The 15,511-nt window shown below is 38.0% G+C and overlaps 1 protein-coding gene across 4 annotated transcripts in view; it reads left to right on the forward strand.

Moving 5' to 3' along the window:
* DNAJC13 (DnaJ heat shock protein family (Hsp40) member C13) overlaps positions 1–15,511 on the forward strand; it is a 55,484-nt gene that overhangs the window by 5,432 nt on the left and 34,541 nt on the right. For 3 of the 4 annotated variants that reach the window (XR_012585542.1, XM_074575182.1, XM_074575184.1), the window contains exons 2-16: positions 1,451–1,531; positions 5,998–6,073; positions 6,551–6,700; positions 7,053–7,094; positions 8,200–8,400; positions 9,492–9,698; positions 9,789–9,884; positions 10,020–10,111; positions 10,920–11,086; positions 11,171–11,250; positions 11,330–11,499; positions 12,360–12,459; positions 12,700–12,807; positions 13,368–13,523; positions 14,269–14,325. Coding sequence is in view for 3 of the 4 variants with exons in the window: in XM_074575182.1 (XP_074431283.1) it covers positions 1,464–1,531; positions 5,998–6,073; positions 6,551–6,700; positions 7,053–7,094; positions 8,200–8,400; positions 9,492–9,698; positions 9,789–9,884; positions 10,020–10,111; positions 10,920–11,086; positions 11,171–11,250; positions 11,330–11,499; positions 12,360–12,459; positions 12,700–12,807; positions 13,368–13,523; positions 14,269–14,325 (1,770 nt within the window). In the remaining variant the exon portion in view is untranslated. Of the gene's footprint in view, positions 1–1,339; positions 1,532–5,997; positions 6,074–6,550; positions 6,701–7,052; positions 7,095–8,199; positions 8,401–9,491; positions 9,699–9,788; positions 9,885–10,019; positions 10,112–10,919; positions 11,087–11,170; positions 11,251–11,329; positions 11,500–12,359; positions 12,460–12,699; positions 12,808–13,367; positions 13,524–14,268; positions 14,326–15,511 lie in introns of those variants that run through there. The other variant, XM_074575183.1, reaches the window with a different exon arrangement.

A 15,511-nucleotide genomic window follows, 5' to 3' on the forward strand; every position in this document is an offset into this window, starting at 1 on the left:
ATTGTGTTGGTTCTTCACCTGAGGGAAGGAATTCTCAAGTTCATTTCAGTCAGGCTATCCATTCTTCATGACTACATAACTGCTACAGTCTTTGCTCAGAAAGAAAATAGCCTGAAGTTGTAGAGGGTAGAAATTAGCAATGAGCTAATGTTACAAGTCATCCATGTCAAAATGAGAAATCTTCCTTTGCCAAATCAAGTACAGTTAGCTGAGTGTAAAAAGATGGCTGGGGTTGTGGTCTGGCTTTTAGTAGGGTACTGACTGGGATTGGATTACTTTAGCATTGCTTCATGCAAGCTATGAATATGAATTCTTGCAGACTGGCTTTTTAAGCGTGTAATGTTTTGGGGATGCCACCACATTAATGGTGTGAATCTGAGAACCAGTCTGTCATCAAGAGCAGGGAAGCCCGTTTTGACACATTTGAAAATAAAACTAATGCTGTAGTGACAACTAATGCTGAGAGTGACGACTTCACTCTTGCAGCTAATGCTGTAGCAGTAAACTGAGAGTAACAATTTCACTCTTGTGACTTAATCAGGGTACCTCCACTTAAGTGCCTTGTATATGTAATAACAGCAAGGTGAAGTAAAAGGGAAGTTAATTTCCGAAGTACTCAATGTGCATCAGTTTCAATTGTGCAAGATAGTTTTTACTGTTGAGGAGTGTTCCTTAGAATGTAGCAGCTCCTAAAGCAATGATGCAGTCAAGCAGTTGTGGACAAGTTTCACTAAATTCCTGCATGTGTTTAGGTAATATGTATTCACGTGTGAAATAACATGTCAGGATGTTAGCAGTGGGATTGCTTAAACTTTTACAGCACAGAAAGGGTACTTAGTCAGCTTTTTAATCACAATGCTTGGCTAATAAGTAAGTTTCTCAACTTCAAATTCCATTTCAGACTGGAAAATAAACTGTTCTGTCTATCCAGATTTCTCCTTGCTGTTTTTCTTTTTTTTTTCTTTTTTTTTTTTAATGGCAATAGGAAATTGGCTTAGCTGGAGTTACGGATGCAAGGTACTCAAATAGTTTTGATGTGATAAAATTATCAGGAATTAAGCTTTCTGGCAATGACACAAAATATATTTGGATCTGAGCATGCAAAGATGCAGCAAAAGTAGTGTGATTTGCCATATTATTACAAATAATAGGACATAAATTACTCTACCCTGGTACTGTTAAAGAGTAACTGGCATAACAAAATCAGTGGGGAAACTATTAATTCATGTTCAGCTCCATGTGTAACTTAGTCCATGAATTGTTTGATAAACAAAAGTATTCCTAATACTTTTTTTGTGTGGAATTGACAAAGCAGTTACTTGAGTGTTTAAAAACTAAGTATTTTTTGTCTTGAAGCATATTGATGATTAGCGATCTTTGATTTTATTTTTTTTATTATTTTTGTTTTTAAATGAAAATAGTACTAACAGGATGTCTCTTTTGTTTTCAGGTCTTGGCACAGAATGAATGTAATTAGAGAAAACAGAGATCTTGCTTGTTTCTACACGACAAAACATTCATGGAGGGGAAAGTAAGTAGTTTAAAGTTTGTTTGGGTTTTTTTTGTGTGACATTTCTCCTCTCCATTACTGGATTTAACTGCATAGTTCCTGTATTGATAGATGAAAATTGAACTAAAAGCCTCTGCTACTCAGTCTCTGAACAGAATGTATCTTCTGTAGTCAATTTGGATTTTAAACATTGTGTCTTACCCTTCCTCTGCACATGTTCCACACTTCAGTGTAGCTCTGAAACAGACCACCTGACTTACTCCAATTCTCAGTCTCTTGAACTTACTATATAGTGCTCTAATTTTAAAGTGGGAATATTTCTTCTTAGAACAGGTTCTTGGAGGAATAATGTCCTACCCTTAATAGATGAGGGTCACTAGTCCACACATATACTTAACACATTGTGTAATAGATTATCTGTTAAACTACTAACTGAGATTATTTGAAGACTTCTGTTACTAGAAATACACTTCTATCCCTAATGGAGGTCTTGGGTCTAAAAATGGATTTTCAGTGATGCTTCTGTCTGTAAAAGCTAGGGAACTTCTAATAAAACTACCCATTAAGCTGTCATAACTGGTGTCTGTTATACTGTGTTTGAAGTCAGCTGTTGCATGTACTTTATGAAGCTTCATAGGACTTTCTTTGGTATCCGTGCCCATTGTTCCTTTTCACATGCATAGTGGGGCTGCAGAACTGGGATTTTTTCCTTGCTGCCTAAACATCAACAGAATAAAGAGGGTACTATGTTTGCACCTCAGGAGCATGAATATTGCTTTATTCAAATGATTATACAGAGAGGTGATGTCTGAATCTGTTTGTTGATCATTAAGTTGAAACTGGCTTTTTTTTTTTTGCTATCTGCTGATAGATAATTTGTGAATTCTTCCTATCAAAGGTTAAGAATGCTGGGAAGGAAAGGAGGATGGGATTGGAAGGAGTGGCAGACACAGGTCTTTCTTGGTTGTGCTTTGAAGAACCATAAGATTGCTTCAGTGTCTAATCAAAGAGCTCCCTGCCGTTTTGTCAGCAGAAATTAAAGCCTTGGGTAGTTCAGAGTCCAGAGTCAACTGAGCAGCTGTTTGAGGGCAAAATCTTTCCTTTCCCAAGACAGATTCTTGATTGACTTGAAACAGATAGTTTAATATTTAGTTTTACCTCATTAGAATTCTAGCTGATATTTGTGTAAATTGAGTTGCACTGGGCGTAAGATCCAGGCATTTGGATTTGTGTGGGTGAATAAACAGTTTTCTTTAGTAATAATAAGATACTATGTTGGAATGGAACACTAGAACAGATTGTTCCTCTTGATCTGTCTGTCCCCCAACATAAAATATCTAGTCTTTTCCTCTGAAGTTCCTGTGGCATATCTGCAAATTTGGTGTGCATACAATTTGAGCCACTTAGTGAAAATTAAATACGTAGAACTTGTATGGCTTCTCTTGCACAATGACTTCTGTTACAAGCTTTTTCATACATTTTACAAGCTGTTGAAATTAGTGTAGCATGATCTTGAACTTTGATGGTAGCACTCTGATAAACTATGTAGACTTAACTTCAAGCTAAGTCTGAAACAGGCTTAATTTAAAAACTCGGTGGCACTTTACTTTTCACATAATGAAGGGGAAAGGAGTATTTAGTGAGTAGTTGCCTCTTGTTATGTTGCAGGAGAAGCTTATATGGCTTTTAGTAAGCTTATTCAAAAATACTTAAGTCCACTCAGTTCATAGTTATACATTCTCAGTATAATCTATGGGTAACATTAAAAAAAACCCCACCAGCCAAACAGTAACTTAATGTTTAGTGCGAAATGAACCGGAATCACTTTTACTATCCATATGATTTGTCACTTTGTTGAATATCAGCTCTGTGCTCAGTTAAACTATTTTCTAGTAGTACAGCTGATGATGCTCCAGTGTTGATCTGTAATTCTGTAAAATTAATGAACACTGTCTTTCTTTTGAGTGTGGTGCTATGAAAATTGTCTACCAGTTTCATCCTTATTAAAAAAAAAAAAAAAAAAAACCAAAAAAACCAAAAAAAAACCACTTCTGACTTTACAGTGCTGCTAAGAAACTAGTGAATAGGTAATGGGCTTTTTTCCTGGGGAGAGAACATTTGCTTCTAATTCTTCTTCTCAAAACAGCCCGACATTAAACTGTACTGCAGAGTAGTTTTGACAGATAATTAATGGTAAAGTCTTCAAGGCCTGGAGGTATAAATACCTTTCTGCATGTGTAAAGGTGAAGTTCTGGACAAGAGTATGTTTAGGCTGTGTGTAAGAGCTGACTTCTGAGTCTCCTCTGTTCGTGCAACAAGACCTGAGTCTTCTGAATTTGCCTAGGGAGAGGAGATGAAGGAAATGATAACTCAGTAAATCTGCTGTTCTTTCTTGTGTTCCTTGTCACATTACATATTAAGTATGCTGGATAATAAATATGCTTCCTAGGTCTTGAAATACTGGCTTGAGTATGAGGAGAGAAAAGAAAGGGGCTATAATGTTTGGAAGCTGGTCTTCAATTATGTGTGATCATTGCAGATCCTTAGTCTGCCACAAAGCACTGTGAAGCTCTTTGGTATGTTACGTGATTAAACAACCTTGAACAAGTAATAAAGTGTTTTATTACTTCTGATAAGTTTAAGTTCTTTAGAACAGCATAAAGAAACCTTACTTGTAAATCGTATAAAAGACAGAATACCTACCTGAATTGTGCAACAAGAGGAGAGGGAACAGTTGGTTTGTTCGAACGATTTTCTTGTGATCTAAGAACTGGTTCTTTGGCAGGCCGATTAAAGTGGAATTGTTAGCAGCCAGAGTAACTTCAAAAGTTCTGCTTCATCACTACAGCTTCTCTTCACCTGCATTTTAAATAAGGAAAACTCGACTATGTAGGAAAATGAACAGGCTTTTCAAATAGATCACATATCTTTAAGGTGTCAGGTCACTTCAATATCACAGACTTCTCTAAGCTTTGAACAAAGTAAGCACTTGCTTTAATTCCTAGATAGGCTCATCTGGGTTGGGCTTGCACCGGTTTGTTTGAATAATAATGGAAGATAGTATGGAATTAAGTTTTTGAGCACCAGTTTGTTTGAATAATAATGGAAGATAGTATGGAATTAAGTTTTTGAGACTGTCAGACAGGTAGTCTTGGCCTTGATATTATGAGAGAGAAGTCAAATAACATGAGGAAGCAGCTCTGAATGTATCTGAAGCCCGTGCAAAGTTTGACCTTATACAGAAATGATGGCTTGTGCTGCAGACCTGGCAAGTGAGAGAGAAGAAGGGACTGCAACACAGGAATGCAGAGAAAGAGGGGAGAAATGACCTGCTTCCTGATACAGTGACTAGTATGGCAGGGATCCAGATTAGTTAGTCAGCTGTCTGCTTGATCCTATCCTGTTCTTTCCCTAGCAAACCCACAGTTTACTCAGAACTGAAACTTAAATTGCTACACCTAATCAGTTTTAAGATGGACAAGTAACCAAAGTATTTTCATTTGATTCAAGTTCAAGAGAGGCATCCATGTTCAGATCCTGTTTCTTTGGTCAAAGAATAGCTACTAGAGCTGTCTCTAGTTGACTTTCTGGGCAGGACCGTTTGCAGATAGAAGTACCCTAGAATAAGAAGTTTGTACAAGTAGTAAGGGATTAGTAATACTCTGCTGTTTCAAACTCTCGTTAGTTATCTTGCAAATTTTCTGATTCGAAAATATGTATATATGTCTACATATAGACTTGATTCAGGGTATGCTGCGAAGATTGTCTAGGAAGTGAAACCATGGTAAGGCTTCCATTTTGCACTTGATGCATCTAAACTTCTTAGCTTTAGGTCACTGCCACTTGTTTCTGATAAGCCTGAAATGCAGGCAGCTACCTTGCTACAGCTGTTCTTTAAGCACTATGGCAGTTAAAATATTGGTAATATCAATGTACAATGACTATCTGCATATTGAACTGTAGCGTCAGTGATCCGAGTCTTTCTGAGTTTAGTAATCTTAGTTTTCCTTAAGGTGAAGAAAATTAGGTTTGGCCATAGTAACACTTCGACTTGTTACAGTATTGTGACCTGGTGTGTAAATTGGATTATTTCATGTTATGACTGTTACCTGAGACAGCTTCAGACAGATGCTTTAGAATATTGCAGGAATATCTTTTTTCCTATCTGTCTAGTCTTTTTAGAATTTATTCTGGTGTGGTAGTTCCTTCCAGTGCAAGTTCCAAGAGTGTTGGTTAAGTCAGGACCAAAAAATGTAGGACGAGATATGCATAAGGAAATAATATTTGATACTATTCAACTTGTATGTCCCTTTTATGGATATCTAGAACAGAGGAGCTTAACATATTATAAGGGTAAGCTGCAAATGAGCAACTCGAAGAAAATTACATATCCATTTCCTAGCACTGACTTGTATATAGCTTCTTAACATAGTTTTTACTGTTCAACAGGGTTTTTCTGGAGAAACTAACATTATTCCGTGTTCTAGGTATAAGCGAGTCTTTTCAGTTGGAACCCATGCCATCACCACATACAATCCCAACACGCTAGAAGTTACAAATCAGGTAACTATAATTTTTGAACAGGGCTAATTTGACTTATGTTCACTATCCAGAGTGAATAGTGGCATCCAGTCTTCAGAAACTGTCTAGTCTGACAAGATCTCAGCAAAACCAGAAGGTATAGCAGCTGCTACAGAAGCGCACGTAACAGAAAGCTGGTGTTGCCTTCACTAAGTCTACAAATGCCCAGTAGTTTTTGTACTTTTAGGCAATTGGTCTTTACTGGCCAATACGCAGTAGTTTGCTTTTGGGCGTGCTGTTCTGAATGAACTGGGCTAAGTTTGATCACTGTAAGGCTGTGTCCCTGAAGGGAGTCGGGACACTTATTTACTTTGCAGAGTATCAAATAGGAAGCTCAAGCTAAAGCAGTCACGTAGCATTGTCTCATTACAGTTATTATAGGTACTAAGAGTTTTTGAGTAGAGGAGATGTAGCTTTAAAATTACTAACAGTATAACCTAATTACTTTCAATTGTCTAGTGGCCTTATGGAGATATCTGTAGTATTTCTCCTGTTGGAAAAGGACAAGGAACAGAATTTAGTCTCACTTTTCGCAAAGGGAGTGGAAAAAAGTCTGAAACTCTTAAGTTTTCCACAGAGCACAGAACAGAACTCCTTACAGAGGCACTGGTAAGATTTATTTTTTTTTTCCTTTAAGCAATCAGTAAATACGTGGTTATCATTACCATTTGTGGTAGCTTACTATGCTTTCTTTCCTTACATGCAAAGTAGGAAAGCAAGTTGTCTTTTGAGCTGTTATATTAATGTATTTTGTCTAGCAATCAGTTGCAGCAACTAGTGCATGATTCTTAAATAGCAAGTAAAGCTAAAAATACTGAATATATTAAACTGCAGTGGACTGGTGAGTCCTCAAGGAGGCTTGGCTCAAGTCCCTTAAAACAGGATCATCTTAAAGGTAGGCTTTCTGGATAGATTGGCTATCATATTTGCATTCATTCACGGTTAACTTTTTTAAAAACAGAGATTCAGGACAGACTTCTCAGAAGGGAAAATCACAGGACGGGTAAGTGTCTGGCTTGTCTGGATCATGTGCAGTTTAATGATCTAAAGAAACTTCTGCTGTGTTCATGTATGTTATGCTTGTGCTATATGCACTACCTAAAATAGCTTTTGTAAATTTAGATCTGAAGTCTTGCTTTGAGAAGAGAAAATTAAGAGTTTGTCCAAAAGCAATGGGAAGCTTTTCAACAGTAGAATATTTGAGTTCTGTTCACTTGGCCTGAGCTTTATGGTGGTACAGAGACTGCTGAAATAAAGGGCTCTGACACATGGAGTGCTTATTTGGAGAGAAGGAAGAGGAAAACATAAGCTTTGGTTCATTATTCAATGTTTACTACTTCCAGCTTGTTACTTTTTAACTCTAAATAGTTTTCTGCATAACATCCTGAACGCTTGATGTGGGAATATTGTTTCCTGAGAGGATTTGTGTAGGTCAGATTAAAGACAAGATTGCAATTTAATGGCTCTTGGTAATATAGTAATGAGCAAGGCAACATACAAAGCTAGACTTTGTATTTGGTTTTATGTCTTCTGGTCACAGAAGATAGCACTTAAAGTAACTTTAAACATTCACAGAATAAATCTTCAGTGATGAGCATAGTAACACTGCTGGAATATGGGGGTCCTCTTTTATCTTACTATAGTTTAGAACAGACCTCTAACTCTTTTGCTGATTTCAGTAAGTCTATTTGTAATGGAATATGACTGCAGAAGACGAAAAATTTGCAGTATAGTGATAAATTTACCTTAGTTTAGTTTGATTTGTTGAATAACAACATCTGATGCAATAGCTATTTCCTTGTCTAACCTCAGTGCACATAGTCTGTGAGTAGGCCACCTTCTGCAGCAAGAGAAACTTATTCCCTTTTGGGGTGGCAGTTTTGGGTTTGCTGTTCTTTCTTCAAAATGCATAGCTTAAGCTGTGACTTCCTTGTCAGTAGACAGCTACTTTCATTTGATTCATAGTGTTCTTAACATAGATAAGAGCATTAAGGGAGATGATACAATTTTTTGAACTGTATACCCACACTGCCTACTAGATAGGAAAAAAGCAATTGCTGTGTAGTAAAGGAGTGTGTGTATATGTTTAAAAGTAGCTCTCCCTGCAGAGGTATAACTGCTATAAACATCACTGGAGTGATACGAGGAAGCCTGTGATTCTGGAGGTGACTCCTGGAGGTATTGACCAAATTGATCCTGCAACAAATAAAGTCCTGTGCTCCTATGACTACAGAAACATTGAAGGCTTTGTTGATATTACTGGCTACCAGGGAGGCTTCTGTATCCTCTATGGAGGATTTAGTAGATTGGTAAGTACTAAAACAAAACAACTTGCTATGGTGTTTAGGATGTTTATAGCTGCATATTTAATAATGAAGATTCAACTTAATTTGAGCATACAAGTATATGCATCTTTGGGACCCAGCTGCTGAGCCTCAAGGCTTGTGGACAGGTTTTAAAACCTCTTTTCTGTAGGAAACTAGTTAAAACATTTGAAAGCAATGTGTGGAGGTGTTTTTGCCTATTGTGTGATTAAAAAACTACAAAGCATAAAATATCCAGATATTTATATTTGGATAGTGAACACGAATGCAGTGTAGACATGGAATTTCATGACACTTCTCAAAGTTACAGAAGTGACAGGCAGTATTGAGACAGGCAGTATTGCTAATCTACCGAATTGATAGAGGGATTCTATTCGGAAATAATCGATCAGTGGTGATGCTTCCTTTGTAGCCCTGTGATCTGATATTCAGCAGCTTTGCTTGGGAAATACTGCAGTGTAATGTTGGTTTCAAAATCTTAAAAGGGTTTCTGTGTACTATACTGGAAGCAGCTGAAATGGATCTTTAGGAATTAATTCACGGTAATAATGTAAATGTAGTTACCTCAGTCACTACTAACAAAATAGAACTCTGCTCTCTAGATAACGGTTTCCACTTTGTACTGCAGCATGCTTTTCTTTGGCGTAAAACTAGCAATACATAACTGATCCTCTGTAGCTGCTCTAACCTAGCAAGGCTGGATAGCAGCCTTTACAGTTAGCAGCTGGGGCTGCCACTGGTTCTCTGGCTCCTCACTCTTGCCGGCCTGTCAGGATCTGTTGCCAAGAGTGGACAGGCAGGTCATGCAGACCTGTACTTTAATGGCATGCTAATGTGTAGCAGGGTATCCTTCAGCTATAGATTTATTTTTTTTTTCTTCAAAGGGAAATGTAAACTTAATAGTGGATCTCTTGTGTAATAAATACCTCTTCTATTTACACTACGCACTTAGCAAAGGCAAGCCTAGCTGCTGAGAAGTTTCTCTACGGTTGCGTAGAGGATTATTTGTGGAACTGATTTCATGAGCTATGCCCTATTCTTCATCTGTTTGTTTTTTTTCTTGTCAAAACTTGCAGCACCTGTTTGCATCTGAGCACAGGGAGGAAATTATCAAAAGTGCAATAGAACATGCTGGCAACTTCATAGGTATCTCTCTGCGGATAAGGAAAGAATCCCTAGAATTTGAGCAATACTTGAATCTTCGCTTTGGAAAATACAGCAGTGATGAATCTGTAACATCTTTAGCAGAGTTTGTTGTTCAAAAAATAACACCTAGGCACTTGGTAAGAGTATTAAACTCAGAACTTACTTGGTTCCTCTTAAGTGCTAAGAATTCTCTTCCCTAACATGCCTCTTTTTTATTTTTCTCCAAGGAACCTGTGAAAAGAGTACTAGCACTTACAGAAGCTTGCTTAGTTGAGCGGGATCCAGCTACCTATAACATTGCAACTTTGAAACCTTTAGGAGAGGTAAGGGACAGTCTTGCTCAGTACCACTTCTTCAAATAGAAGCTTTAAAAGATAATAGTAGGAATCTGGTAGTATACATAAGATGGCCTCAATTCATAGCGTAGATAAATAAACTGCTTATCTCTTCTTTTTTAGGTATTTGCAATAGTTTGTGACTGTGAAAACCCCCAGCTTTTTACCATTGAATTTATCAAAGGACAAATTCGGAAATACTCTTCAACAGAAAGGTAACTGAAGCTCCTGTGGGTTATAAATACAAATGGAAGTTGCCATTGTAGTGCTTCTAGTCTCAGCTTCCATAAACTCTGACCCTTGGAAGTGTTAACTTGAAGCCTTGCTGTTGTAGTGGTCTGCCACTTACAAATCAAGATTTACTACAGGGTCTAAATCTCTCCCCTTTACCTTCATACCAAGTTTAAGCAAATCTCTCCAGAAGTTTTCTGATGAACACGTAAGGGTTTTGGACAGTTAGATAAAGCCTGTTTCTCATAAGGAATGTTGTTCTGTGTATGTTGTACTTGGTTAAGCAGTATATCTGAGAGAAGGAAAGAAAGCACAATTTAAGTGATACGGAAATGTGAAGGCTATAAACCCCTTGAGCTGTCTGCTTGAGATGGTCTTAGTTGATTCTATTTAAAACAACCAACAAAATAGTCCCTCAGTGCACTTGCAGTTGTAATGCAGTCTAATCCTGCTAAGTGAGGTTTTGCATAAAGCACAGGGGTGAATTGGCTCGCAACATGTGTAACTCATTAACAGATAATCTAGAGTTGATCCCTTTAGTGAAAAGCTGCAGCTGACTACACTGGGTGTAAGACAGTTCTGTTCTTACAGTGAATAAAGGAACACTTGAAAGTTGGTGACCTCCTCTTGAGGTGCAGCTGTTAGCACCAGTGCTAGTAAGAGATTCCAAGTATTGTTGCCTTTCATTCAGTTCTTGGGTTGTTTTTTTTTCCCCTATTTTTCTTATGACTTGGTTCTTTGGCATCGCTTTTCTGATCTAAATTGTATTTGTATGCCTTTCTCCCAACCCAGAGATTCTCTCCTGGCTAGCTTGTTGGATGGAGTGAGAGCTTCTGGTAACAGAGATGTCTGTGTGAAAATGACTTCTACACACAAAGGTCAGCGTTGGGGATTACTCAGTATGCCTGTAGATGAAGAAGTAGAGAGCCTTCATCTGAGGTTTTTGGCTGCTCCTCCAAGTAAGCTAATGCTTATTACATGGTTTTGTAGTGCTTTATTTAGTCAGGTACTGTGCATTTAACTTTTGTTATGTCTTCTTCCAGATGGTAACTTTGCAGATGCTGTGTTCAGGTTCAATGCTAACATTTCCTACAGTGGGGTACTACATGCAGTTACGCAAGATGTAAGAATAAATCCTCTGACCATCCTGTTAAGATGTTGTTAATGCATAAAGATATTAATAACTGTTATTTCCTAACCAGGGTCTGTTCTCAGAAAACAAGGAGAAACTCATTAATAATGCCATAACAGCATTACTCTCTCAAGAGGGAGATATTGCAGCATCTAATGCAGAGCTTGAAAGCCAGTTCCAAGCAGTAAGACGACTAGTGGCTTCAAAAGCGGGCTTCCTTGCCTTTACTCAGCTTCCAAAGTAAGTGAGATGTCTCTTCAAGCTTGGAAGTACTAGGTGAAAACAGTTCTTGAGCTTTTGATGATGTCTTATCTTTAAAACTGAGAGTTGGAGTTAAGCCTTGCTTCTGAAGAGTGGCCGACTCTGGACATGATTGCTTCCAGTAGTATAAAGTTGTCACCAGGCTTTAATATAAATTGAGAAATCCCAAATGTTCATTAGTATGTAAAGTTGGTTGTTCCCTTGCTAAATACTCTCTGCCTTGAGTCAAACATAGTTTAATATTTTTCCTAGTGGAAAAACTTCTAAATTGTACCTTCGTCTGTCCTTGAAGTAGGCAACTCTTCGTTCTTAAATTATGTTTATGCCACTGCTATCTTCAGTTCCACACAAGATAAAACTTGATGTTAGGAAGTTGAGTTATACTCCTACAGTAAGTACAGGCTGATCAGAGTTTGTGTCTTAATTGAATAACATAAGGAAGCAGAAAAACTGCCCAATGTTCTTCTGAAAATGAACGTTTCTTTGGAATATTTCTGACTCTGTACTATGGGTCAACTGAATGATGCAAAAAGTAACATATACACTTAGTTTGAGACCTTTATAAAGTTCACATTCTGTGTGAATAGTGTCCTGTACTATCACTGTCCTGTAACTACTGAAATATGTCTTTGTTTTGATGAACGCGCTCTCAGTGTATTGTTAACAGTGAAATCAATATTAATGTTTTCCTACCAAGGAATCTCAAATTTATGTAAACAACAATGGCTTGTCAAATGTGATAGGAGCAGGACACTTTTGGTCCCCAGCTGGACTTTTATCTTGGTTTTAAGATGTCTGTTTCCTCTCTAATCTTGGTGGTTTTGCTTTCCTTTCAAAAGATTTCGAGAACGATTAGGAGTGAAGGTTGTGAAAGCCCTCAAAAGGAACAATGATGGAGTAACCCATGCCTCTATTGACATGCTTTGTGCTCTTATGTGTGTAAGTATTAAATTGCAGATTCTTTCACTTTGGAACGTGTGAACTTCAGTCTACTGAAAGATGTAGAAACAGGGACTGCCCTTCAACTTGCAGTGTGCTCAAACATGAAATAACTTGTGGTACTGCTGAACTTGAAGTAGGATTTGCTTTTTATGGGTTCAGAGTGTGGCTTTTGGACTACAGCTGTTAAGAACTGAGGGTAGAAATCTGACTGCATAGTGAATTTTTTTTTTCTTATAGCCCATGCATGATGACTATGATTTGAGGCAGGAGCAGTTGAACAAAGCTTCCCTTCTTTCTTCAAAGAAGTTTCTAGAAAATCTACTAGAGAAATTCAATTCCCATGTGGTAAGTCAAGTTTTGAAAACAAATAGTTTTAAGTGCCTTTCCTAATTGCTATGAAAACACTTCTGTCATACTTGCATATATCTTTGAATGTATCTGTACCTGCAATGGAAGTGCAGAAAATACAGCTATATCTAGCACTGAATAGGTTTGTTCTAAATAGGTTTGGATCTTGACAACTTAGAATGTAGCTGTCTTTAGTGCAGAACTTGAGTGTTATGCAATGAATGTTTGCGTGTTTAATATGGAAACTGGGTGTTCCCTTAAACTAAAAGGAAACTGGTATTTATGGGATTAAATCTAGAAAAAGTAATTTGCAGCACACCAATATATGAGGTTGTGAGTCTCTAATATGCTCTAGGAGCCAATGCTTTACCAGAATGTTGCCATACTCGGGATAATGGCATATATTAAACTTGAAATTTTTGGTTGCAGACTATTTTCATGGTATGACAGGGAAGGGCATCTTCAGTATCATAAGTACTGATTAAAACTTGCATGAATACTCTCAGGCAGGGGAGAAACACTGTATCTGTATTAAATACCTGTCTTACTAATTTCAGGATCATGGGACGGGTGCCCTAGTAATTAGTTCACTTTTGGACTTCCTGACATTTGCCCTGTGTGCTCCATATAGTGAGACTACTGAGGGGCAGCAGTTTGACATGTTGTTGGAAATGGTGGCATCTAATGGAAGAACACTATTTAAGCTCTTTCAGGTAAGATTTCATAATTTTTTATTTTTATTATTAGAGGCCTTGGGTAGTCAGTGAACAGGAACTTTTCCTTCTCCTGAAAGACAAATCTGTCTACTGTTCAGCTGGTTAATGTACCTAAACTTTTTCTACCGTGGTGAGTTTTTTAGTGACTTATTGCTTTCCCTTCAGCTAACAGCTTGAGGTTGGTGTTCTATCATGAATGATATGCCAAATCGCTGTAGAATAGACTGTCTGAGACTGGTTTCTAGAAACACTAGTTAATAATATTAAGCTAGATGCATCAGACGCATGGATCTTCCTCTCTTTGGAGAATCTGTCACCTTTTTGTTTCTCAGTAAATGAGTGTTAATAGTTACAAAACAAGAGTAGCTTCCTCTTCAGTAGCAAACCTGTAAGAATTCTAGGATTTTTTGCTAAAATGTCACTGCTTTCTCTCTGCAAAAACAGTATGCTCTTCTGCTTCTTGGTTGGTGTCAGCTTGCATCAGTTTTTAGCGTTATTGCAGCTTCTCTGGTATATACTGCTCTTTAGTGCCAAGAAGTCCATCTGATAGTCGCATGAGAGGTTCTTGCTTAAAGGTATAAGATAGGAACACTTCCTGGTGCTGGCTTTCACAAACCAAATATTAACTTTTGCCCAGAACTGGAGGTAGAACATCCATGTAGATGAGTTAAAGAAGCTGAAGCACAGATGATCCAATCTTCAAATTTTGCACTTGGATAATTCTTTTGTTGTTCTGTTTTAGCACCCTTCCATGGCAATTGTCAAAGGAGCAGGTTTGGTAATGAAGGCAATAATAGAGGTGAGATTTTTATCAGTGTTACCTGGGATAGCATTCTAAATGTGTATTGTCTAATTTGGAAGTGCAGTTGCTTACCAATAGAAGTTTGTTATATTAGCTTCTCTTTGGCGGCGGGTGGCGGGGGAGGGTGGTGTAAGGGGGAAGCTGAGGACCAGAACACCTGCTTAATTGTGGGTGGTTTAATATAGCAGCTTGCTTTATCTTACACTTGGGGGTTTGGAAGGCATGTGAGTCGGGATATCAGGTAGTGCCTTGCATGTTTTCCTACTGCAGTCAAGATTTGGCTGTTAATGTTGTATGTAGCTCAGTCACATACCTCAGAGCCACCAGACTTCTGCATGTTAAAGAGGGTCTCTCAAGGAGAAGAGGCCATATTTCCTGGGATGCATTGCCAGTTGGAATGGGACTGGGATTAGCAGGCAGAGCAGACTAGTGATGTCAGCCTCTGTTCTTGCTCTTTCTGTTTCAACAAAGGATGTCTTGGCTTTGTTAGTTTCCATACCACATGATGTACGGGCCGAGTCATACTTCTCAAGGGCTGCTCATGATTGTTGCGGGGTGACATTGCTAACTGATTCTCGACACTTTCTGTGATAAAATTCAGGGCTTAAGTTAGTGCCTCATTGTGTCACAATGGCTTATGCATCTGAAATGCATCTAGTACTTTCTTGGAATGGAAGTGAATGAACACTTGAAATAGAGGTATTATAAATCAGCAAGTTTCCATTGATATACTTGATAACATTAGCTGAAAGTTATGCTGTTTATTACAACTCCTGTCACTTGAACTATAGTGGACATGGGCAAGTAAAAATGCCGCGGAAGCTTTTTCTTAATTATTCATTGCAACTAATGCATCTTGACTGAGTGACAGTCTCACGTGACTCATCCATGTGGCTGACTAAACCGAACAGCACCAGTTATTCTTAAATAGTTACTGTTGACCAAAGTCAAGCCACAAGCAATTACTTGTGGCCGTTATTCTTAGATTAACCCTAACTTGCAATTGCAGCGTGGAAATGGTACTTACGAATGTACTACCAGCTTCCTGATCTATGATGGGAGACATGCATCTTACCCTATCCAGTTACTGTCCTTATGGATATAACTACAAATTATGTGGTCCATGGCATTACTACAGCTTTGATCAGTTGCTGTTGAGAACTTGCAGTTAAAGCCCGTCATA

Source organism: Larus michahellis, chromosome 2, assembly GCF_964199755.1.
Source record: "Larus michahellis chromosome 2, bLarMic1.1, whole genome shotgun sequence".
Lineage (NCBI taxonomy): Eukaryota > Metazoa > Chordata > Aves > Charadriiformes > Laridae > Larus > Larus michahellis.